The sequence below is a fragment of the Periophthalmus magnuspinnatus genome, chromosome 3, assembly GCF_009829125.3.
Source record: "Periophthalmus magnuspinnatus isolate fPerMag1 chromosome 3, fPerMag1.2.pri, whole genome shotgun sequence".
Lineage (NCBI taxonomy): Eukaryota > Metazoa > Chordata > Actinopteri > Gobiiformes > Gobiidae > Periophthalmus > Periophthalmus magnuspinnatus.
The window spans coordinates 1718953-1745963 of NC_047128.1; the positions used below are offsets into that span (position 1 = coordinate 1718953).

The 27011-nt window shown below is 36.2% G+C and overlaps 1 protein-coding gene across 2 annotated transcripts; it reads right to left on the bottom strand.

Moving 5' to 3' along the window:
- Positions 1 to 344: 344 nt before the first annotated feature.
- On the bottom strand, positions 345 to 26713 carry phka2 (phosphorylase kinase, alpha 2 (liver)). 2 transcript variants are annotated; one of them, XM_033983703.2, is made up of 32 exons: positions 26468 to 26713; positions 26276 to 26361; positions 24193 to 24351; positions 22954 to 23001; positions 21315 to 21483; positions 20641 to 20723; positions 20490 to 20570; positions 19998 to 20096; positions 19269 to 19415; positions 19141 to 19194; positions 18238 to 18360; positions 18065 to 18160; positions 16471 to 16578; positions 15766 to 15844; positions 15178 to 15312; positions 14321 to 14430; positions 14101 to 14245; positions 13103 to 13181; positions 12208 to 12356; positions 11140 to 11310; positions 9918 to 10033; positions 9175 to 9311; positions 8228 to 8390; positions 7636 to 7715; positions 7479 to 7557; positions 6834 to 6963; positions 6247 to 6348; positions 5640 to 5758; positions 4450 to 4503; positions 2665 to 2898; positions 1432 to 1632; positions 345 to 771 (listed from the first exon to the last, which is right to left on the bottom strand). In XM_033983703.2, exons 2-32 carry the CDS (start codon positions 26351 to 26353, stop codon positions 598 to 600), a joined length of 3702 nt encoding a protein of 1233 aa, XP_033839594.2. In that variant the 5' UTR covers positions 26354 to 26361; positions 26468 to 26713; the 3' UTR covers positions 345 to 597. The 2 variants fall into 2 exon arrangements, with proteins under 2 accessions (XP_033839594.2, XP_055088547.1); XM_055232572.1 differs by lacking the exon at positions 4450 to 4503.
- Positions 26714 to 27011: the final 298 nt, after the last annotated feature.

The following is a 27011-nucleotide window of genomic DNA, read 5'->3' on the forward strand; positions in this document are numbered from 1 at the left end:
GAGGTGGTCCGTCCCTTCCAATACCACGGTTTGGAAATGTTTTAAGGAACTCACAAAAAATGCAATGTGGTTAAAAACTTTTATAACCACTGAGTACAATAGAACAAATCTAATTAATATATCTTATCAACTGCCTTTGTAATTAAACTGTAAAATTGCAAAGAGGCTTCATGGATACCCTGTACTTCCATTCATTCAAAAGTATAATTGTGATGAACCAACATTACACACCATAGTGTACTACACAGTGGATATGAATGAACACATAATGGCTGTCTAAAATGTCATAATACTAGAATAATAAATTAATAAATAAAAACATTTATGTTACACATACTCATATAGTTCTCAGTCAACAACCTCCTTTAGTTCAGTTCAGTTTTGCTTCTTTCTCTCTTCAGTTACAGTTTAGCTTTGACATTTTACCATACAGGCTAATCACTGGAAGCACAAAAATCGTGATTTCTTATGATTGCAAAGATTAAATGTTTTTTTTTTCAGCAATTGCCATGACAACAACAGTACTGCTAATATTATCACAGCTATAAGTGCATTTTGTTGTAGTTTTGGGCCAGTTCAGTCACACGAGGAGAGTCTTCACTGTACCAGGCAGCTTGTGTTGGGCAGGAAGTCTTGAACGTAGGTGACCGCGGCTTTGGACAGATAGGTCATTGTCCCGTAGCTGCCACTGGGGGCGCTGTCGTAGAAGAAGTTGCAGATGCCCGTCGCGGGGTCCTTTTCCAAGAAGTAGTCACCAGCACTTATGGATTTCTGAGTTTCAAAGCAGAATATATCGTAAATGGATATAATTCAAAATCTGTAATTTCACAAAGTAGTATTGTTAATTTTTGAAATTGGTGTTTTTGTTCATTGTTCCACAATTTTTGACTGAAGCAGACAAATTTCTATAGATATTTTGGTAACATTTCATAATAACTACACTATTTACACCCTTAATAAAGCATGAAGAAAGACTTAGTTCATAACCAACAAATTCAGTCATGGGGCAAATTTGGAGACAAGTTCCATAGGAGGAATTTCGACTGATTATCATAGCAACCAAAAAGCCAATCCAGAGCGAGGCTGTTGAAGGTAATGCCCCTTCCTGCCCACACCGCTGGCTTAACAGGGAATCAATGCTTAGCAACGCTGTCAAACAAACCTGTTGCTATCGGGGAATGAAGGTGCCTGATTAGTCTGTTAGTAATGTTCATATCTTGATAAAATAGCGAAATAAAAATACCAGGATCACATAGAGCGGGTTAATACGAACATTTTAAGACCAAAAGGACAAGGCTCACTGCAGCAGTTACAGAGAGAGGGGCGACAGTTTTCCAACGTAAAGTGAATTCTAGTGCCCATCTTTACTTCTCAGCGCCTTAGCTATGTCCATTTATATATACAGTCTATGGCTATGCTGATTTTTCTTACCTGGTCGCTGAGGAAGAAATCGTTGGCCAAATGCAGTATTCGGTCGACGTGAATAATGCTCCCAATCGTGGTCACGTCGACGTCCGCGACCAGCCCCAGCACCATGAGCGTCTCCACCAGCAGCTGTCTGTACTCAGGCTGTGGCACATGGTTCAGCACTGACTCCACCTGAACCGCAAACTTTATCTCTCCAGCCGTCATCTACAAACAAACAACCAAACACGTTAAAAGCAAAATATTAATAAAAAAACGTGCTGTGCCACGGTAGTCTGAAAGAAATCTATGAGAAACATGAGTATGTGCACCAGTCTCCCAGTTATGAGCCTTATCCCACTTATGACAGTATTCTGGATGTAACATTTACACGGACTCATTTCCCTGTATATATGCACAATCAGAGTATCCTGGATGTTCAGAGGGGTCGTTATGGCAACCATGGTAAAGATATGGCAAGGAGCTTAACATTTTGGTAATCTTACTAGCTAATAACAAAGGAACAAAAATTAAAATGCAGGTATATGTAAAATGTGGTTGTATTGAAATAGACTGCTTTTATTTTGTTTATAGGTGTAAAAAAACATTTTTTTAAACTTCCAGTAGAGGTTTGAGTTGTTTTAGGAAAGTTGCTACTCGTACCGTATTTGTTACTTCAGTTCGCACATGCTCAGTGCAGCACGAGTGTCAGAAATCTGGACACTGGAACTATCAGAATATCCCAGTCAGAGTATCCTGGTTTCTCATAACCAGAATACTGGCTTATCCAGGATACTCAAAAAACCCGATCATAACTGGTTTACTCGTACAAATGTCAACGCACTCAGTGAAAAATTAAGCAACCCCACGGCTTTTATGTCTCAAAAACCACACCAGGTCAAATAAACACTAGGAGCGTGTCTAGATGGGGGACCTGGGGGTGTAGAATCTCAAAAGTCACCCCAACTATAATTATGGCCATTAATGAGAAAAACTGTTGAATGCAAGTTCACAAGATTCTCCTGATTTGCCTGAGAAAGAGCCCTGATCCCCAGTCTCTATTCATATCATCATCTGTATCGTACACTATTGTTGTCGCATGTTCCTTGCTAGTGAATGTAGGCGTGCCCCTGGTCAACATCCAAGGACACGGGGACAAAGTCATTTGAATTGATATTTGAGCTTTTTTGAAAACTAGTTTAGATTTTTTTTCTCAGTACAGTAAATTAAACGTAGGAACACCAACCCTAAACTCTGTACCTCACTGGTGGTGGAGGAGGGCAGCACATATCCATCTATAGACAGCCCATGGCACTTCTGCAGGATCTTCCAGACTTTTTGATAGAATCCAGTAGGGACTCTGTTTATCGCCCCATCCAGCCTACGCCTCCTCAGCCACTGCCCCTGACGGTCCTCCCAGATCAGCTGCCCCTCCCCTGGACAAGAGCTGACCGGGGACAGGATCCCGCTCGGGGTGGAGGGGCTGCTGCAGCGCTGAGGGTGCAGAGAGAGACAGAGACGGGGGTGTTAATGGAGTTCAGGGATAAACGTGTCAATGAAACTCAACCTTATGTACATTTAGGGAGAGGTGAGGGACGTTAATACCACTTACACACTACACAGTTATGATTAGGAGCAGTTTTAAATATATTAAATACTTTAGTTCTTTCTGATCTTTTGTTTTTGTTAGACTATTGCTAGGCTAGGTAAACACTCCAGTAACACATGTATAAAATACTGTTGGTATAAATATAACTTATTTAATGGTGAATCTTCTGAGGGAGGGTACACCACCTGCTTGTCACCATGGATGTTATTTCGTGGCGTGGAATGTTCCAAAGTATGGCATTAAACTTATCAATCAGGGTAACACGGAGTCAAATTACAGATCTGCGGAGAGGCGCCCCCGTTCATAGTTGTGAATGTTTGTTTTACAAGATTTTTTTTGACCAATACAATAACAAATGCGAGATAGAAAGACACTTTGTCACATTCCAGACAAGCCAATGACATCTCCATGGCAACAAGCAGATGGAAAACTCCCCATCAGAAAAGTTGCACAGTGCACTTTTAACTTAGTCTGAATTATAGTTTTATTACAACAAATATAAAGCTTTGTGCGAACAATATAGCACATCACTTAGAACATTTAGTAGTTTTATAATTAAGCGAATTGCATCAAAAATAATTGTTAAATAGTTACTTTTTATAATTTGTGATTTCGAGTTAAACATTATATAATATACCACCATAGACCGCATTGAACAGCCTCTAATCTTATGTAATTAACTACTTCATAATTATTAAACTGTTGAAACTGTCTCTACATTGAACTGCTCCTTGATGAATGGGGGAATACTTCAAAAATAACCCGTGTGTGTGAGCTATAATAACATGCAAGTTAGACCATACGTTCATGTGACTGAAGAGGTGTTTTAGGAAAGTAACCCACACTATGCCGTAAGACACAAATGTAGATAAGGTTGAGGAAAATTCCCACTGACACTTGGAGATATTGTTTCCCACTGATGTCATGCATGACTTCAGAAACAAACACACACTAACAGGAAAAGGCTCTGTATATTTTCAAATTAAGACTGACACTGACATTGCTAGTAATAAAAATGAAAGGTCCTATATTAAGAAATTGATGCTTGTTGTGTTTTGTTTCATTCGCACATGTTTGAGTATTAGTCTGTCTGCATCTCCAAAGCTCAGAATGCTCTTTTTTGTTCAGTAGAGATTGGCAATTCCAGGTCTGAAATTATACAAATGATTCTAGTGAAGGTGTCTGGAGTTTAAAAACACACTGGAGCACTTTCTGTACCACCACATGACATCACAAGGTGTTTTTTTTTCAGTTTGAGAGAAGAACTCAGCGAAAATATGCAGTGTTTTGTGTGTTAAACGTGCGAATGAAACAAAACACAACTCCTTAAAGTGTCCTAAATGAGCCTTCTCCGTATATTTAGTGTGTTTTTGTTCAGTGTGGATTAAACGTGAGTGAACATTGGAGCAGGTTCAGACGCAGATGAGATGTTTTACCGTTGAACGAGGAGAGGTGACTGTGCTACTCAACGAATGACCTCCGCTGATGATCTACACACATATATACAACAACATATACGGACAAGATGGAGGTGAAAGCATACTTGACTCAAAACGCTTGAACGGTTTGATGAAAAAAATAAATCTGAAAATGCTGTTAGAAAATATTACAGACCAAAATACACCATCTGAAAACAAGGCAAGTACTGTTCAGATAAAGATTCATTCATTAATGTAGTTTATGTATCACAAGCAAAGTCGCCATGAGGTCACCTGTACCAATTTGTAAACAGGAATTATACTCAATATTAATTATAATACTACTTTTTTATGTTATGTTCTTACCAAAGTGATTAATACAAGTCAGATCTGTCTGTATTAACATAAAACATTTAAAAAATAATATAGTTTAAAGGTACACTATGAAACTTTTGTGAGGTATTGTCCACCACCTGCTTCTCTCCATGGTGATGTTCCACAGTATCAAATTAAATGTTCTGTTTACATGGAGACAAGAAAGTGAAACCACAGAGTCAAGTTTCAAGGCAGATCTATGGAGAGGCGTCAACAGTCACTCAAAATATGTTAAAGCTGTAAAGCACCTGTAATTGAATAAATAAAATATTGATATAATTATACATATATTGAGAAACATTCCAGACAAAACAATAACATATCCATGGAGACAAGCAGGTGGCTGATGCTCCACCAAAAAAAGTTACATAGTGCACCTTTATCATGGTTATAACCCAGTTCAATTTCCCTATTTATTATGGATCTATGATGAATTATTTTAGAAAAGCAGTTCATTTGAATCTGAAGATGTTCATTTAGACCTATTAGAAAGTAAAATGACATCATGGCATTCTTAAAACGTTTATAAATGTTAGAAATTCCACTTTTGAAACAGAAAATGCAGTTTCCGGTAATGGATCAAACCCTGGAAAAAATGAAGAGTCACAATGCAATATCTATGGAGTGTGTTAAGTAAAGTAAAAAAGAAGCAGAGAATGTACACTTTATGAATCTGGCTCAACAACTGTAAAAATAAACACATGCTAAGCGTTCTCAAACCTAACGCACACTGATCGGACGAGAACCATCGAGCTGTAACCAGAAGTAGGAACAACATTAGAGGTTTTTATTTAAAGTCATATTTTAAGTTTTAGTCTTGTGTGATGCTGCACCTGTTTGATTTCGCTCTTGAGTTTGTGAATCCCTGTGCGCTCAGTTTTGGTGGCTCCGGTGTGGCCGATTTCACGGATGGAGATGGCAGGGCTGGTGGCGGTGGACTGGATCGGGCGCACTGGAAAGTTATCATAAAAGCAACATGAATACAATGTGTAAGAACAAATGATTTCAACTTCCAGATTCTCAAAAGCAAATGACATTATTAATATGTCCCTCATAGCTAAAGTGATGTGTTTGTGCAGATCTAAACTATAGGATTAACAGGTTTTATGCAGATCATAGACTGTATAACAAGAGTGTGACATCACCCACAGAATTAGACTGAGTTAAATTAAACTCATCGAAGGTAGCAGTTACAGGGGCGAATTTGGAGCTGAGTTCAACATTTTGAATTCCAATCGCGAATATCACAGCAAATAAAGAGCCAATCTGGAGCAAGGCCTTTCCGTTGTTTGTGGAGGAAACTATGATAGTTCAAAAACTGCAGATTTAGCGTTCTGCTAATTGAGTTTTGAGAATTTTATGTAAATAGTGATTTGGATTCAATAGTGATTAATGTTGCAGCACTAATTTATAGTTTATAGTCATGCAAATGAAGCTCACCACTGCGCTCCACCCCAAACTCTTTCCCACTGAGGATGTGATGGAGCAAACTCTTCATCCCAAAAGGACTGAGGCTCATCAGGCTCTCAGACGCCTCCTCACCTGAAAACATTCATGAGAGCTTGTATTTTAAACATATCAATTTTGAATATCGAGTCACCTGAGTCCTATTTTACATAATTGTCGATGGCCAGTTATTGAATCCTCAACTGCCTTCTAGCACATTCTGATTAGCAATATTGTTTGTTTTGCATTGGACCTGTCTGTCTGTGTCAGGGGCAGTATTTGCCTCTAAATGCAACTAAACTGCACTTTCTTCGTAGTGGAACTTTCGGTTGAGCAAGAATCCCATTCATTTCGATGGAGAATTTGAGAAAATATTTTTTCTTCAGTTCTGGTCAGATTATTGGTCGACACTACCTTATATATATCTGAAGGGAGGAGCTAGCTATGCTAAAAGTGGCTTTGAGATGAGCAGTGAAACATCTTCACTCATACAACTACTTGTCCAGTTGACAGATTTTACTTTTGGCTTTTACTATGGATCAGACCTGGATGACTGAGGGATTACACAGTAAACATCTCACCGGAGCAGTGGAGGCTGCGTGCCAGCTCTGTCGCCATCACCTGCATAATGAGCCCAATCCTGAGCCTGAGCATGTCCCCGAACAGAGAGGGCTGAGAACGCACGTACATGGCCAAATACACCATGATCTCCTGAGACAAAAACAACACACAAAGGCTCAAATGTTTGGGGAAAAATAAGAATATTTTTTAAAAGAGATATTAAAATTGCAATTAGATTCATGAAATATGTCTAAAATTAAGATTCAAACCTATACTACATATTTATTTATATTGTATTTAATAGAATTTGAAGAGATCTAAACTAAATAGTATTCTAAAAAAAAGTTCATTCAGTCTTCTTTTCTTCAAATTACTTTTATGCTTTAATCTAACAGACCAGTTTGTTTATTGACATGTTTCAGCTACTGTTTATAGTCATCATCAGAAGAGTGACGTGATGCTGCTAAACTACGGTGTTAGCATTAGCATTCTTAGCTCTCTGCAATGGACACCCTACCTAAATAATTTGCGCTTTTATGATTTGCTTTTTGTGTTCATGCTGATTGTGAACTGTGAGTTAGTCTATTGTGATTAAATGTTGAGCCTATTAACACAAATATATAAACATTGTACTGGTATAAAAAATAGTTTAACTTAAAATGTACCTGGGTGAGAACAGCAATGCTAATGTCCTGTCCACTGGCTTCATAAATGAGATTGTTGAGTTCTTCTGGAGGGAGGGGCCTGGAAAAGGAGAAGAGAAAAATGAATTCACTTTAAAAAATTTGAATAATGTTTTATGACTGTATCATTTTATCATACACAGTGATGATTCTCTCTCTTGGCTCAGGCGGAAGTCCAACTGTCAGCTGTTTGTGGTGAGAGATGAGGTCTGTACAGGCCTGTGTGAAGAGACAGAAATATACAATATGATATCACAAAAAATACTTAATGTCTAGATTTTTAGGCTCAAAACGGTTCTGTTTAGCTGTGCATATGATTGAAAGGTTTTTATTCTGCACTCTTCTCTTTTAATGTTTAATGTTTGATGATGATTATTTGTGATTATTTATGTTTTGATTTGTTGTAATGTCTTTCTTATTCTGTAAAGCACTTAAGATTTACTTTGTGTATGAATTCTGGTATACAAAACAAAACATAAACAAATGACAAAATAAAACAACCCAGCAACTGTAAAACTCTCAAACTAAGCTAGAAGTATTCAAGAAATAATTTTAAACCACGTAGTGTATTCCTTCTTGTCAAGCTTACTGTTTATAGTTGCCATTTTTAGTGCTTTTCACCATTCAAAAGATATAATACTTAGTTTTGAATTGTTCTTTTTGATTGTGTTTTGTGTAATACATAAATGTTTAGAGAAAACTTAATACATACACATATATAGCACATATACCTCAGCCAGGACCTCCACCCTCTTGCGGAGCATCCCAGAGATGTATCTGATGAGGCCCCACTCTTTGGAGGCTCCAGCCTGAGCATACAGCTCCTCCAGCAGCACACGCACAGTCACACCCTCCTGACCAGGACCAGAGAGCTCCACGGGCCAGTCTGGACCTCTGCTCAACAGCATCACAACAATTATACAGGCATTTGAGGTTAAAAGGTCCTATATTACGCAAAATTGATCTTGTGAGCTTCAAACTATGTCATAATGTTGTTATCTCCTCAAAAACATACCTGAGTTGTATTTTGTTTCATCCACACATGTTTGAGTAATCTTGGTTTATCAGTCTGTCTACATCTTCAAAGCTCAAAATGCTCAGTTCCACCTTGTGATGTCATGAAGCGGGAGGTTTCAACTTAACAGCAACCCTTTTGCCTTGAGTTCAGTAGAGATTGTCAATTCCAGGTCTTAGTGAAGGTGTTTGGAGTTTGAAAACACAGTGGAGCACTTCCTGTATTATCACATGACATCACAAGGTAGAAGTGAGTGTTTTCTTGTTTGAGAGAAGAACTCAGCCTAAATATGCAGGATATTTGTGTTAAACATGTGTGAATGAAACTCCAGGTATGTTTGTGATGAGGAAATGATCAGAAAATGGCGTAATATGAGCCCTTTAAATCAACAGGATTTCAGTATTGGAACTGGAGACACAAATGACAGACTCATGTGAGGCTCATTCTGCTTTCTGACTGGATAATTATCTTGAGAACCAAACATCAAAAACACAACATAAATAAAGGGGACATCAGTTATCAGTAAAATCTAGATTGGATTTCAATGTTAACTCCATATCTGGGAACAGAGATAGGCCAATTTGATGACATTTTAAATCAAAATCTAAAAAAATCTAATCTAATCATGTCCCATTTATTCTCTATGTGCCATTGGAGTCTTACTTCATCATGTAGAGTATGTAGAGGATGTCGGCCTGGTCCTGTAGAGTGGGACATTCCTTTAGCTGTTTCACTAAAGTTGAGAAGTCTGTGTTCCCCTGAGCATCCCGCGGCAGATGGAGGTCAGCTACACTGTGGGGCTGCGGGAGACCAGAGTCAGACAAAACTATATGATCTGACAGGGTTAAACACGTGTTAAAGGTATACTGTGTAATTTTTCAGGTGGAGGGTATGACAACTGTCTCCATGGAGATGTTATTGCTTTTCCAGTAAAGTTCTTCACTATAGCATTAAGATCATCTGTTTTATATTAATTCAATTTCATTTTTTTATTGCTGAAATATACCTTGAAAAACATGCACTGCCACTAAGAGTGGGGACGCCTCTCCACAGACCTGACCCATAACAAGGCCTGGTGCCACTCGCTTGACTCCATGGGGACAAATGTATTTAATGCCATACTGTGGTGCATCCCCAGCAAAACAATAACACCTCCATGAGACAAGAAAGTTACAAAGTGTACCTTTAACATACTAGAGACAATATTAATAGAAATGTGTGACAATTTAAAGATGAGACAAGCTTAAAAAATAATTAATCAGATTGACAGATGACGGTTCACTTTCCCCCGCTCACTCCTTCCTTACTAAAATAATAATCACATAAGAAAGCATCATTTTATGCCAAATAGCCCATAAAGGACAGTTAAACCGATAATGTGCCAGTAGAAAGATGGCCGCTCCCACCTTCTGCTGCTTTGTGAGGGGTCCGTGGTGAAGATGAGGCACCTCCAGTAAGTTCAGGGTTTTTCTGTGTTTTCGGGTGGTCATGGCAGGAGTGACAGGGAGGTACATGGAAGCCTCTGATAAAGACAGAAAAAAACGTGTTAAGGACCTGTGTTTTTACATATACGTGGTTGCCGTAGTATTGTCTAGTGCTGTATGATTTGGTGGAAAAATATGTACCGGTAATTGTGATTTTTTTATGACAAACATTGCGATTAGATTTGCAGTTTGTGTTTCAAAAAGAGGGTTCTGTTCAAAGTTCACAATTTAAACAAGAACTGACCAAAAAGTTTTAAATAAGATAAGACATACTTTTATTGTGAGGGAAATGCATTCTCTACATTTGACCCATTCTCTACATTTGACCCATCCTTCAACCAGTTCAGTTAATTTGTTATTCTTTGATTAATGTACCTGTGCTACTGTGATAATAAGCCTAATTTGGGGTCATAACAAAATATATATTTTTTGCTCTGTAAATAGTTTAATTCTTTTGTAAATCATTATGTAACGCCTTCAATTATCTGCATTGTGGTATACAAGTTATATCTTATTTTAATCAATATTTTGTGAGCTAATTATAATCAAACAGTTGCCACCCTTTTAACGCTGGCTTTACTAATTTACTTTTATTGTGTGAACTTTTCTTTTAAGGGGTATTTATTGGATCTCTCAAATCACAGCAGATTGTGATTTCCCTATTTGTTAAACAGAATAAACTTCCTGTTATCTGTACTACAATACCCAGAACACAACGCAGAGTAATATCAAACGGGGTGGACTGGTTATACATTCCTCACTCAGGGACCATCTCCAGATCTTGAGCTTGGTCTGACTACCTTAGCTGTTGTTAACATGTTTTGGGATTATGAAAACAAACTACAATGTTAGTAGTGCTTTTGCAGAATAAGATTTTTTTTAATGTTTTACAATTATGGTACTTCAAAATGTGCAGCCTTTGTGATTTGCTTAGTTCTGCTCTGGTTTCAAAGTCCTGGTTTAGAATCTATTTGGCCTTTTTTGTCCTTGTTTAGTCCACTTTTAACCCTTTACCAATGGCACTAAGAAACCTAGATGTTTTCAAAATGTTACCAAAGAAGCATTTGGTATGTCATTGTGGACTATGGCTGCTTTTGATAAATATTTAGCATTTGTCACATTTGAACAGTGATTTTGAACTCACGAGGGATGTTGAAGCCTTGGACTTTGGCCATGAGTGACAGGATGTCGCGAGTGGTGTGTTCTGCACTGAAGACATGGTGCTGCCCCCTCTGGATGGGAGGGAGGTGGCTCTTTGTGTTCGTGCTGTGGAGAAGCTGGGTCAAGTACTGCTCAAAGATGTCCTTCGTGTTTTCTGAATAAAACAAAAAATTCAAAAGTATTGCTTAAAAAAAGGATTATCAAGTAATTTCTATTGTATCTATTAAATAACCTTTCCATGGCTTGTTTTTAACTGGCTGATGATATATGAAATAAGATATATGGAATTATGGAGCAAAGAGAAAGGGTAATTAAATCGACAATTAAAATAAAAAAATATATATATATATTCAAATCCTCAAAGTAGCCACCGTTTGCATTTTTTTTGTAGAAATATTAAACTTTTTTCTTTAATACATAATTAATTAATACATAGACATCTTTCTTCATATATTTGATGTCCTTTATATATATACAGTGTAGAAAGTAGTAAAAATAAAATAAAAAAACAGAACCTGTAACAATATAGTGCGTTTTTTTAATACTGATTGTGCATGTTTGTGTTTGTGCTAATCTAATATTTGTTTGAAGATGTTTGAGCGACCACAAATAATTTAACAATGGAGTCCTACCCAAATATTAGATTATTTTATGTTGGATTATGGTGACATTTATTTCACTTATAGTGTTGTCACGATACCAAACTTTCAAACTCAATTTCGATACTAAGGAATAGGACTGACATTCTATGCTGATTTCAATACCACAATTTTAGAGAGTAGACTGTTTTTTCCAACACAAAATAACAGTACTCACTTTATGCTACCATGAGGTCTTGTACTAGTTGTGTATAACTTAAGATCATTCAAAAACTCTTCAGGAAAGGTCAAATTTTGTTGTGATTTTTATTAATTTTCTTTTTTTTTTCTTTTTTCGAATGAGTGTATCTAATTTCAAAACTAGTTTTAGTATCGATTTTTATTGTGTTTTTGATACTGTTGATGACCCTATTTGAGATCTGTCACATTAAACCCACATGTGAAAACTCTACCTGAAGACCCATAGGTGTCATAATTGTCTCCTAACTCCTCTTCATCATCATCGATGTCTTCCTGAAACTCATCATTTTCTTCGTCAAGGAAACTGAGGCGAGTGTGAAATGATGTGGTCTGAAAACTGGACAGGTCAGCCATCTGCACTCTAAAAAACAACAGCAAAAACAGCTATATTATGGTCCATATTCCACAAAGTAGAGCACTTCAAATGAAAAATTCTCTTCAAGGGATGACACCCTTAAAATGCAGTGATAAATGTTGATTCCTATTTGTTGGCCTACATAATTCATTTGTCCCGAAAATAAGTGGAAGTAAAAGTATAAATGTATTTTAAAAGTCCTATATTGTGCAAAATCTACTCGAGATTTAAGTCATGTTATGCCATCAAAAACATATTTGGAGTTGTGTTTAAAGTTCTTATATTAAAGTTCCTATATCAAGCTATGTTATAATGTTGTTACCTCCTCAAAAACATACCTGGAGCTGTGTTTGTTTCACACATGTTTGAGTAACACTTTATTATTTATCTAGCTACATCTCCAAAGCTCAAAATTCTCTGTTCCACCTTGTGATGTCATCATGAGGTGGTAGTTTTCAAGTTAACAGCTACATTTACTAAAGATTGTCTATTCCAGGGCTGAAATTATCCAAATGATTCTGGTGAAGATGTGTGTAGTTTAAAAACACAGTGGAGCACTTCCTGTATTATCACATGACATTGCAAGGTAGAACAGAGTGTTTTCAGTTTGAGAGAAGAACTCGGCCTAAATATACAGGCTTTGTGTGTTAAAGATGTGGGAATGAAACAAAACACAACTCCAGGTCTGAGGAAATAACGTTATAACATGGATCAGGAAATAGCAAAATATGGGCACTTAAGTCAAAACAGACCTTGCTCCAACGAAATAGCCGTCCTGAAGTTTACGAAGAGTTGTGATGATACAAGGATCTATGGCATCTCCGTCGTCAACTATGAGAGACAGGTGAAACTTTCTACTTTAGATTAGAACACAATTTACATATTATACATAACACATCAAATATATGGAGGTATTCCACTGCAGCTGAATATGGCAATTTTGATAACACTGCAATTTTTTAAACACTAACACTCATTCTCCATAATAAATAAATATGTGTAGCACTACAAATTGTTTAAAGGTGCACAATGTAACTTTTTTATTAAATTCATTTCAAGTGTATTTATATAGCACATTTAAAACAACCAAAGTGCTTTACAAAACAAAAAACAGACTGAGGTTCCACATTGTCACTGGATTAAGAAAGCAATTGAAAAACATAAATGTGCCAGTGGGACTATAAACCAGGATAAGGGGGCTTTTTTTTTTTTTTTTAAACTTTTTTTCTCTTTTAAGCTAATTTTATGATGACAAATCAAATATGTCATTATCATTCTGCCAAATATACAATAATGATGCATAGGAATACAGTTGACATCGGACGTTTCATACACTATTAAATGTTTGACATGAAATCAGACTAAACTTTTCCTGTTTTAGATCAATTAGGATTACCATATTTTTTTCTACTTTTTTTTTTTCATTACTCGCAGGAGCGTCTCTCATTAAATCAAATGTTGTCAATAAGCCTATTGGAAACTTCCAAAGACATCGTCATCTAGGTTTTCAAATCTTACTGTATGTCACTTCTGAAAGTAATGAAAAACTGTCTTTAAATTGCCTCATTATTCTGGCATTTAGTACATAGAAATAATATTGGTAATGTTAACTGACCTAAAGCAAAACAGGTTTAGTCTGATTTCATGTCAGACAGTGAGAAAAAAAGCATAAGTGTCTTTTTATATAGTGTATGTGAACTTCTGGTTTCAATGTTACAAACTGTTTATAATAAATAAAATGAAGCTGTACCTAACATGCTGCGTGTGATGGGGAACGTGAGAGTGGGGCGTCCGGTCATCCTCCAGCAAGACGACAAATACGCCACTTCAGTCCGTAACATCTCCACGATCATTTGGTTATCAAGAGCCAGGTAGAAATGGTGCTGATCCAAAAACTATTTCAATAAAGAGAATAGCATTAGATACACTTTATACATAGGCCTGGTTAATTAAGGAAACAATGTCTTTACCTGTGGAGTGAATATATAAGATCGGTCTCTGATTTCATAAAACTTGGATGTTCCTAAAACTCCAATGTGTCTGTATGGTCTCCCACTTAAATTTAGCTTCTTACAGTGCCCTAAAATTAAACAGAATAATTTTAAGGGTTAAAATACAACACATGTTCTTATTGTTGTTATTAATTAGTTAAAATTAGTTTAGGGATTTATTATAAGGTACAGATGTGCACTGGAGTATTTAGTTTCAGATTGGAGCTATAAAACTGAGACTGAGTCATTTTGATTATTAGGCAAAATAAAGTTTATTTTCTTGAACTGTAAAAATTGTAATGATCTAATGCTTAACTCTTACTGAACTCACTCTTACTTACTGAACCTGGTTAATTGGCTCCGTGCACAACTATGAGGTTTTCTTTGTGTCAAGGCTAATGCTAACACTACCTAATCAATATTTCAATAATGCCACTGACAGAAATAATCTGCACTTAAAAATAATACAGCAAATTGCATGTTGTTCTTATGTTACATTTAACGTTTTAATAAAAGTTAGCATTAGTACTGACACATAAAGAAGTCTGTGGATCGGAACCAGCCGGCTACCATGATCAAAGATATTTTAAACACAGAAATGTGTTTGGAAACAAAATAGTTGGAACAGTTGTTTAAAGGAATATAACAGTATAAGTTCTTTTCAAATTGTGTGTATTTTGTGTTGGTACAATCGGGTCCAGTTTTGGCAGTTATATAAAAATGGATTATGCTGGGCTCTGTTGATCTGTATGAAGGAGAATCTGTATTTTTAATCAAATATATACTTGAAATATACCTGACATAGACCCTAATAGTACAGTATGTGCAATTGTTACCAAGGCGGACGTAGATGTGGCTGAGGATTCGTGCAGGCAGAACTCGGATCGGTTGAACCTCTGACATCTTCTGAACTTTGAACCCGAGGTCACTGAGAAGCTCTTGGATCTCCTCCGACTCAGCCAAAACACAAACTGTAAATTAAACATTTTTTTCCCCCTCTTTAAATATGGACTGAAATAAAAACATATGCAAGTGACAACTCAATCATTTCAGCCATGGAATTGCCAGTTTTTACTGAACTAAAGTAACTACCGGTACTGAACTAAAGGTAAATTAAGTTAACTTGAAAACTACCAGTACATGACATCACAAGGTGGAACAGAGCATTTTGAGCTTTGGAGATGCAGACAGACTATTAAACCAGGATTGCTCAAAGCTGTGAATGAAACAAAGCACAATTCCCGGTATGTTTTTGAGCAGGTAAAATTATAACATGGTCTTACGCTCACACAAGTAAATTTTGTGTAATACAGGACCTTTAAAGTAAAGTAATAAACATAAATGTGTCATCACCAAAAAATAAATATATTAAAAATAGAATAATGCAAATGGTATCTAATTTCAACAAGTCACGCAACAGTTACCTTGTACAACAACATCTGGCTTCACACTTGTAGAGAACCTCCTGTTGAGGGGATCAATCTCTCCTGGTGCCAAGAAACCCTGGATGAAAATGAAAACATTGAAAAAAACAAACAAACTTGAATCCAGTCAGGCACAGCGCAGTTTGTTTTCTGGTTGTCTAAAACTAGTTAAAGAAGACCTACTGTGCTTGTGTCTGTTCTATATTTTTTTTCTGACACCCGTGGATCATTATGTTAGAATTTGCATATTTTAAACTGCAATATTCATCAAAAACAATTTAATAAAAGAAACAATTCCGCTTACTTCCGCATTAGAAAACTGCAGGATTTATTTTCATTCGTAGCAAAATGACTAGGCAACACTGCCAAATCCTGCACGTATCAAAATTGGAGAAAGGAGTAAGCGGGCGTATTCTGGTGGTAGTGAAAATGGGGATTGATCGGCAAAATGGTGTCAAAATAAGTGATTAAAGATTGCTCAAACATGCACGAATCACTCCAAATACAATTTCAGGTGAGTAAATTGTGGGGGAAACAACTGTAACATGGTAAAAGCCCTAAAAAGTCAATTTTGCAGAATAGGTGTGCTTTAAAAGTGGGGAATATTATATTTTAAAATGTGTAAGTTTTGTTTTCCCTCACAGAGTATACAGAAGAACCAGCAAAAACTTGTATACATTTGGTTGACCCTAAGTCTCTGTGTACCTCAGCCAGCAGAGAGCCCACGATATAGAGGGACTGACCCCACATGTGAGGCAGCTGCCCCAAAGACACGCGGTCCACAGTGTGAGGGTTCCTGTACTCCTCCTCCACCTGAAAGCAGAATATTTAAAGAATCCATATTACACTGTTTTCTGATCTATGTTATAATGCTGTTTCCTCATCACAAACAGACCTAGAGTTGTGTTTTGTTTGCCCTGGAATTGCAAATTTCTACTGGACTAAAAAGCTAGATTAATGTACAATGTATAAATGTATAAAAGCTAGCTGTTACTCCAACTCCAACTTTTGAGGAGGTAATAAGATTATAACATGACTTAAAGCTCACAAGAGTCCATTTTGAGTAATACAGGACCTTTAATAAAACAACACAAGGAATTTTCGCTATATATAATCATGGCAAGAATGTGGCAGCTGGTAATGGTTGAGTTTCAGGTGACATCACAACGGTCTACAGGCCAATAATCTTAAACAGCGATGGGGGAAGGCTAAAAGGACTTCAGGGACCGGCCTCCTGCTGGTCCCAGAGTCAGGACTAAACATGGGGAATCAGCGTTTAAGTTTTCTGCAGCTAAAACCTGGAACATTCTTCCTGAAGATGTGAGACAGGCCTCTACTTTGACAATGTTTAAATCCAGGCTCAAAACGGTTCTGTTTAGCTGTGCATACGACTGAAAGGTTTTTATTCTGCACTCTTCTCTTTAATGTTAATTTTATGATGATTATTTGTGATTATTTATGTTTTGATTTGTGAGATTTTAATGTTTTTCTTATTCTGTAAAGCACTTTGAATTACCTTGTGTACGAATTGTGCTGTACAAATAAACTTGCCTTGCCTTGTCTAAAATTAACATTTAAAAAGCAGATTTTTGTTGTAATTGCTCGGGGTGTTCTACATATGTCTCTATGGTAGAATTTTCGGAGTTACCATGGTGACAGAATACACAAATTAGAAAACATTAGCAAAAAACACAAAATGGACTCAAACAACACATTTTCAGGAGCCTGTGATCAATCCGAGCGTTCATGGTCCTGTTTAGGAGTTTGAAAAAAGTTGGCTAATGCTAGCTAGCTTGTGACTGTAACATTATGTCTGCCAGACTTGATTAACGGCACAAATCGGCTCACCTGTCGTAATTCCAGCTAAGTTAGTTCTTTATGGTCAGATTGTGATAAAACCAAGCACAGTCTAACAAAGCCTCAGACAGAGCAGAGCCTACAGTTAGCATCACCCCCCCCCAAGGGAATGTTGATGACACCAGCTGAAAAGTGTCAATTGTTATGAAGATGCCATTGCTTGCTTTGCCAAGAATATTCCACAGTAGGGCATATAAATATCATCAATGAAGGTAAAATTCTCTATGGTGTCCAATATTCACACCATTATTTATGAGAATTTGATATGAGTGGGATGGGGTCGGTTTAAATTTCAGGGGTAAGTCTAAACTACTACATCTTATTTTACACTGATTTTTTCGTACCGTTCACATTGTTACTGAGCTGTTAGCGCCCCGTGTTTTCAGATTAAATTAGCAGCCGATTGAAGTGCTCCCTCGATCTATTTTTAGACATAGATTACCTTGTCATGTGGGACTGAATACAGCTCAGGTAGCAGTTTGATGCCGTTCTTCTGTCTGATCAAAATGCCCTCTAATGCCTCTCGATACTCCTCCACCTATAATATAACATTATCATTAACATTTCGGTCAGTTTACAAATACAAAATAAACTGATTTTTACAGCCAGTCTTACCTGTCCATGGTCTCCAGAAAAAACCCCATCCAGGATCAGGTAGGTCCAGAAAAGGGGCCACTCACATTCGATGTTCTCAAACAGTTTGAGCTCAGCTGGGTCATAGTGTAGCCGTGTGGGGTCCTGGACAAAACATGAATATGAATTATAGATGAATGCAGTTGTATCTCAAAACATACATAAATACAGCATAACATAGCATTAGCATTAGTTAGACTTCACTTTGGGTTACAGCCGGGTGGAACGTAACAAAGTAAAAGTAGTAAAGTACTGTACTTAAGTAAATTTTAAAGTGGATATTTTTTACTTTTACTTCACTACATTTAAGAGTACTGTACTTTCTACTCCACTACATTTTTGAATTGGACTGAAAAGTAGAAGTATTTTTTATTATTGTTTGAGACCTTCTGAAAAGTCTGAGGGGATTATTTTTTACATGTTCGTAGTTTGAGAAAAACAAAAATATACAAATAAAAACAGCTGGAAAAAACAACTGATTTAACTGTTTCTGCTGAACAAAATTAAGAACAAATCTGTATGAAAATCACTACATTTGAAGCCTTAAGACCTCAAACTCTGTGTGAAATACTTTTGCTTTTTATTCTTTAAGTACATCCTTAAATGGATACTTTTACTTAAGCTGATTTTTTCATGTAGTACTTTTACTTTTACTTGAGTATTTTTTGCTCCAGGATTTGTACTTTTACTTAAGTAAATAAATTGAGTACTACTGGCTACAGCTAAGATTTTGATAGAAATAAGACAGTAGACTGCTCAAATAAGTATAATTAAGACCAAGGATGCATGTTTTTCAAGGTATTTCTTCAATAAACACACATATAACTGAACAGATACAAGATAAGACACAGAACATTAGAGACAAAGCATCAAGTTGATTCTTACCTCTTTGGGACAGCGATATCCATCTCTGATAAACCGGCAGCAGCCATAACGTCCCTTAAAAAAACACATATATTTGGTACAAAAGTATGCTTGATTTAAATATATACTAAAAGTATTATTTTAGTTACCTGTAATTTGTTTATGATCTCTAACTTTGTAATAGCCACTAGCTCTGCGTTTTCAACAGCGAAAGCAGGAAAAGAAATGACCGACAGAAGCCCGGCATCGATCTCCTTTGAAGGTGAAGCTCTCGGCAGCATGGAGCACAGGATGGACTGGAATAAAAGTCATTTAAATTAGAACCAAAATAATACAATATTGAGAAACTGCATATGAACTGTATATGAAATCCTCTTCCTTTGTCGTTTTTATATCGGGCTTTTCTACCCTCAAGTCACTCAAAGCGCTTTACATGAGGAAACCACTCACCCATTCACCACACATTCATACACCAGTGTACACAGACACTGGGGGCGAGGTGGGTTAAGTGCCTTGCCCAAGGACACAACAACAGCATTCATTTGTAGGAGCAAGTATCACACCGCCAACCCTCTACCAACTGAGCTACAACTGTGTTTTGTCCTGTAATTGTTTTATATGAGGTCTTGTCTTGAAAATCCTTTTTAATCTATACATCAGCGATTGGTTCTGGTTTAAGTCAGATTTTGGCCTTTATAATCATGGTTTAGTCCTATTTTAGTCCATGTTAAAGTTAGTCCTGGTTTAGTCCTGGATTAATCTATATTGTTTTCAGGTTTAGTTCAAACCAGAAGTTGCCTTACATATTGAGTGAGTAGTTTAGTCCTGGTTTGGTTCTGGTTTAGTCCTGGTTTAGTTCTTGTTTAGTCCGAGTTTACCTGGCAGTGTTCAACTTCATCAGGTAAGACATGGATCACAGACTTGGGTCCTCCGTGTGCACCAAAGAGATCCAGCTCGTCTATGGCTTCAAGAGCTGCCTAAAGATAGAACAGACAGGTAGAATGTACATCCTATTTTGTTTGAGAGAAGAACTAAGCCCAAATATGCAGAGTTTGTGTGTTAACCATGTGTGAATGAAACAAAACACAACAGCGGTTATGTTTGTGATGAGGAAACAACACTATAACTTAGATCAGAAAACAGTGTAAAATGAGCCCTTTAATATTTCATTATATTATGTAAACATGGTGTGAATGCAGAGACTAATAAAAGATACAATGATGTGGTTTGTCAGTCAGCATTCTCTGATTTCATGGGGTAGCTATGAAGCAGAAGTATGTGTCTTATCTGACTGGCCCTGCGCAATATAAACACACACATTGTTCTGTCTTTTTCCACATAAAATGACTTAAACCTGAGCCAATCCATACCTTGGCCATACCCACAGAACTGGCATTCAACTCAGCAATGCCTTGATTAGTTTTGTCCCCACGTTCCCACATTCCAAAATCCTAAAAGAAAAAAAAAAGCATGTTGTTAAGTTGTTTTACCATTAATGAGACAGTGAGAATGTGAACTCACTGCTACTTTATATGCAGCTTCAATGTAGAAGACGAGGTTTTGAATAAAAGCTACTTCATCCAGGTTTGAAATGATGCGAAGACCTGAAAACAAAACCATGTTAGGGGGTTGTAGAAAAGTAGATTGTATTAAAGAGCTTTGAGTGCCTTTAAGGTGGAAAATGATATATAAAAATGTGACCGTTTACCATTTATTAGACAGAGTGATTTGAGTAACATTTAGTTTAAGACTTACAGGTAAAATTACATGATTAAAATGTAAAACTAATCAATATTTCCAAAGTTTATGTCCCCTTTCTGTATCCTTTCTTTGTCTTAAAAGTGTGGATGAGTCAAAGAAAAATCCTTACTGTTTTAGGTATTATAATTCTAATATAAATATAATACCAATAATATGTAGTTACTGACGTCTACTGCAAGATGTGATGTTTTACTGACTAAAAAAGTGTTTTACTCCAGAGTTAGTGACTTCTAGTTATCAGACAACATCGGGTCAGTAGGTGAACACTATACCAACTGAGCTACTATCACCCCTATAACTCCTACTACTAATATCACTACTACTACTGCTAATAGTACTATTTACATTGTTAGTAAAAGTTGTCCCAGTACCAGGCACGTCATCTGGAAGTGTTAAATATATACTATGTGTACATATAACTGACTGTACTGTACCTGAGGCGGTCATCTGGGCCAGAGTGAGCAGGTAGATGGAGGTGGCATCGACCTGGAGGTGACCCCATTGGTCATCGCCCACCACCGTGGCACAGGTGGGAGTGTGGTACTTGGCGTGAAGACAGTCCTTTGTGCTCTGGGTCTGTTTGAACTTCTCCACTTTGGCCACCTGAGGGAAGAGTGGAGTTGGTTTAGCTGCAGACCGTTCACTAATAGGATTACAGAAGGGACTTGATAGCTATGTGCTCTCCATATTAAAGTGCACTGCTATGACAGAACAAAGCTGACAAAGACATTTTTATTTAGAGGGCCTATATTACGCTGCTTACTGATCTATGTGATAATGTTATTTCCTCATCACAAACAGACCTGGAGTTGTGTTTTGTTTCATTCACACATGTTTAACACACAAACCTGCATATTTAGGCTGTGTTTTTCTCTCAAACAGAAAACACTCGTCATGTCATGTGGTGATACAGGACGTCCCCCACTGTGTTTTCAAACTCTGTTCACCTTCTGGAATAATGTTGATCATTTCAGTCCTGGAACGGCCAAAAGGAATTGAACTAAAGGTAAAAGGAGCTGTTAACTTGAAAACTACTGCTTCGTGACATCACAAGGTGGAACAGAGCATTTCGAGCTTTGACTAATAATAAATGGTTACTCAAACGTGTGAATGTAACAAAACACAACTCCAGGTAGGTTTTTGATGAGGTAAAAACATTATAACATGACAAGCTCACAAGGGTCAACTGTGTAATATAGGACCTTTAGTAATCAGGAAGCAAAAAAACAAATCAATTTCAAGTTCCCAAACTATGCCTAAATGTACTTTCTGCAAGTATTTGAAATTAAATAAATGTACAGCTTATAAATGGTGTATTATTTATGATTATAAGCTTTAAAGGTGCACTATGTAACTTTACTTGAGGGGGCGTGTTTGTCTCCATGGAGATGTTGTACATTTCTTTAACTACAGGTCTTATTTATAGCTCAAAAATTACTTAAAAAACATTAATTCTTACTATGAGTGGGGGCACCTCTCCTCAAACCTGTAACACATAATTTGGTTTGCAAGTCTCCATGGAAATTCATATGTTTATGGCCATACTGTGGAACATTCTAGGCACATCTCCATGAAACAACCAGGTGACAGACACTCTACCAGACAAATCACATAGTGCACCTTTAATGTGTCGTTTGTGTTGTTTCTATTACACATTTTACCCAAAGCAGCAGTGCTATCTTATCATGTGTTTGTCTTTGTCTAAACCATCATGAGGACAGAGAAAGGTTCATGAATTATCTGCACAACAAGCAGCTCTCTCTGTTTGTTTTTGAGACAGGCCTCTACTTTGACAATGTTTAAATCCAGGCTCAAAACGGTTCTGTTTATCTGTGCATATGACTGAAAGGGTTTTATTCTGTACTTTTCTCTTTTAATATTAATTTTATGTTGATTATTTATGTTTTTATTTGTCTTTCTTATTATGTAAAGCACTTTGAATTACTTTGTGTATGAACTGTGCCATACAAATAAACTTGCCTTTTTAAAAGCCTTGAAATAAGCAAAAATAGCATTCAGCCAATAGAAATTTAATCATATTACCGCTTTACTTTACCTGTTTGTGAGTCTTACCTGTCGCATCATGCACTGAAGAAGACCTTGCATCAGCTTCACCACACTCTGCAAAATAAATCACAAATACTATTTACTATTTCATTGCCATCGTGATCGTAGTTATGGTATTAGATCATTAATGGGCCCATATTACACAATTTTCTGATCTGTTATAATGTTGTTTCCTTACCACAAACAGACCTGGAGTTGTGTTTTGTTTCATTCACACATGTTAAACACACAAACTCTGCATGTTTAGGTTGAGTTTTTCTCTCAAACAGAAAACACTCTATTCTAACTTATGGTGTCATGTGGTAATACAGGAAGTGCTCCACTGTGTGTTTAACCTCCATACAGCTTCACTTGAATCATTTGGATAATTTCAGACCTGGAATTGCCAATCTGTAATGAGGAAAAAGTAAAAGGTTGCTGTTAACTTGAAAACTACCACTATATAACATCACAAGGTGGCACAGAGCATTTTGAGGAGCTTTGGAGATATAGACATACTAATAATAAAGGTTTACTCAAACATGTGTGAACGAAACAAAACATTTCAAACACTCCAGGTGTGTTTTTGAGGAGATAACAACATTATAATGTGGCTTCAACTCACAAGAATCAATTCTGTGTAATACAAGACCTTTAAATGCATACTTTTTATACTTTTAAAGATGCTGATAATGGCATACTAGACACATACTATCGTGTAATTCAACATGTGAAGTCATTTTAATATATATATATATATAATATATTTTTATTGTCAATTATCAGAATCAGAATCAGAATCAGAAGACTTTTATTGCCATAGTCTGTGAACACAGTTCACAAACTAGGAACTTGATACGGTGAAAAAGTGCAACATAAACACACTGAATAAATACAAATACAAATAAGAGCATGCACAAAGTTAAAAAGATATGCTTAAAAAAATCAAATGAAATACTTAAAGGGAAAAAATATGTACAATAGCAGCATCAGAATTTATATGCAGATGAACAAAAAGGCAGTTTCTCTTGCCTCATTTTAGTAATAACTTACATATGCAGAATAAGCATATACAATAATATAAACAGAATTAACTGATAAGAGAAATGAATAGAAAAACCCCCAAAAAATGTGAAAAACAGCAACAGTGATGTAAGCATATGAGAATCTCCCCCTTGATTGTAACCCTGCCAAATGTACTAGTACTACAGTAAAATACAGAGCACACGTGTCCAGAGCAAACATATCCCTCTGTGTACACCCCACCTGCTCCAGTTCGTAGGCTTTGGCCTTGTCCTCATCGCGGTCAGCGTTTTTCCGATAGGCCATCCCCAGCGCCCACACAGACAGGACGCTGTAGACATTGTCCCGCACCCAGGCATCCTTCTGCTGGGAACTGGCAGGCAGCAGGCCGGTCACTGGGTTCTGACAACATAATTCATACAATATGTAATTAAATATATCAATATCAAACAGAGAGCAATAATTATGATGGAGTTAAGAATAATGGGGTTAAGAGTGATCATTTCGTCAAGTATTTTTCACAAATAAAGAAATTCATTTCTAGAATCAGAAAAGACAAAATACTAAACATTAACCAAATAATCTGCACAATCATATATATATATATATATATATATATATATATATATATATATATATATATATATATATATATATATATATATATATATATATATATATATATATATATATATATATATATATATATTTGAATTATTATTATTATTATTTTTAATATTATAGACATAATTTTAGACCTTAGGCTTAATTCAGGCTTACTTCAGTAAATGTACAGAGGTAAAAAGTTATTCAAGTAAAAATATCACATGAAAAAATTGACTAAAGCAATAGTAATAAAGTAAACGTGTTTTACACAAGTTTTGTTAATTTGTTAAAGTCTAAAAACGAGACATACTTTGGTCAACAGTATCAATATAAATTAATTTCTCAATTTTTCTAAATGTTTTGCTCAAAGCCAAAGCTTGAACTCAAAAACTTTAGGCAGGATGTTACCACGAATATGGTAAAAATAACCCCTCAGATTATATGAAAAGTGCTTTTTACTTTTGAGGCTAGTTCAAAGATGTAGTGGAGCAAAAGTACAGTATCTGCTCTCAAATGTACTGAAGTAAAAGTCAAAAGTATCCACAGTAAAATGTACTTAAGTAAAGTACAGATACCTAAAAATTCTACTTAAGTACAGTACTTTACTACTTTTTATTATCTTCCACCACTGGGTTTAGTCAATTATTGTCAACCCATCATCAACAAAATGGTTTGTTATTTCTCTAGTACAGTCCTATTTGGACAATTCTGCACAGTTATAAACAAGTAGCTAGTCCATAACTACACTACACCTACTCAATTAACCAACATTTAAAACATTTTGTATTTGCCCACCTATATTTTTAGTTCACACAAATTCATCAGGCTAAAACCAGGCCATAAGACTATTGCTACCATACGTAGGAATTGTTTTATGGAAACTCTATAACCACATCATCTGAAGTGCTACATTGCTGACATTAGAGACACCGTTTATACTTAGAGTCGACAACAGCAGCTGATATAAACTCAAATAACTTTTGATAACAGACATGGCTGTTTTTTGACCTTTGCCCCAATCATTTTCTGTCTGTTAACAAGCAGTTTACGCTGGTTGAACCTGTAAACATAGTTGTGTTCAGTGTCCAGTGTAAGAAATACATCGCTATCTGCAGCTGGTGGGTAAAAAGAGTGTAGGTGAATTGAGGGTCATCGAGATATTCTGAGGTATTAATACTTTGACAGAAATTAAAATAATGGATAAAACATATTGTGTATGTAGTGATTGTTGTTTTAAGGATGTAAAACTTGATTTCTATTGTAAGTGAAATCATGGTCCTGGATTTCCTGGATTTCTAACTATGGTAACCTCCTTCCGTGGTCATAGCAACTAAGCAAATCAAATCTTAAGTAATATCTATTGAATGGGGAAAAGTCCTTCATATCAGGAAGGAACCCATGAGTACACACTCTTCAACAGCCTTAAACTGCACCTGATTATTTCTACTTGCATATTACTTGACTGCCGACTTGTCTATATTACAAAATTAACCGTTGACATGTTGGGTAATAATTGTTAGTTCTTGCACGATCAAATGACGTCACAGAGTGCTCTATTTTAGTACAATACTGGCTAAAACATACGTCCAACCTGTTTTTCCACTATGGGACACAGCCAAAATTAGCCAATGATACAATGAACTTAACCTATGCTATAAACACTTTGTATATAATGGCTTTGAGAGGAGAAATCATGAGTTTGTGGGAATATACAACCCACCTGATGGCATAAGATCGTCTCATGTACCAGCCTGGCATAACCATCAAGTCGTACTCCCGAGTTACTGCGACTCCTCATTATGACCGCTGTGCAAACAAATAAACGAATTATTTCACATTTTGACAATGAGACGCAAGCACACTATTACTGCAAATATGTCAGATATTTAGGTTAATCTTTTTAGGAACCTACCGTGCCTTGGTTCATCATTTAAACTCCGCAGTCCATTTTATTAGCAGGGCACCTTCACTGCTCTGCGGAGGCTGCTACAGAAGTATGCTAGCTTGTATGCTAGCGTTCAGCAACATTTAAGCAAGTAGTCCCGTAATTACATCCATACCGTTTATAATCTAAAGTAAAAAGCCATTTAAAACATTGTAAGGCCTTTAAATTAGAATGGAGTGCATCTCGACAGGTTTACATCAGGTGATCGCAAATTCTCACCTGTAGTTCTATGTTAATGCAGTAGAGGTCGCCAAAGTAAAGGCTTTAGTTTTCCATGGAGCGTTTACGAAATAAAAATCAATTTTTGTTTATAAAAAGGTAGAATTTTCTTTTAGTAGGAGTGGATTATAAAAATAAAAATAATTAGAATAATATACATGCAATAACAATGAATAATACATTTAATAAAAATAATAAAATCTAAGTAAATTATTGCGTAAATGAAAAAAAAAATAAAATAAAATCCTGCTTTTCGTGTAAAAATATAATATGTAATGAATCAAAAGAAAAG

Excerpts from the sequence above, each read along its gene's own strand:
- phka2 (XM_033983703.2), bottom strand. The coding sequence starts at position 26,353 with ATGAGGAGTCGCAGTAACTCGGGAGTACGACTTGATGGTTATGCCAGG. Across the intron at positions 19,416-19,997 it reads ATGAAGTTGAACACTGCCAG|TCCATCCTGTGCTCCATGCT; the intron begins GTAAACTCGGAC and ends CTTTTATTCCAG. Across the intron at positions 15,845-16,470 it reads TGGGCTCTCTGCTGGCTGAG|GGTTTCTTGGCACCAGGAGA; the intron begins GTACACAGAGAC and ends ATTTTCATCCAG.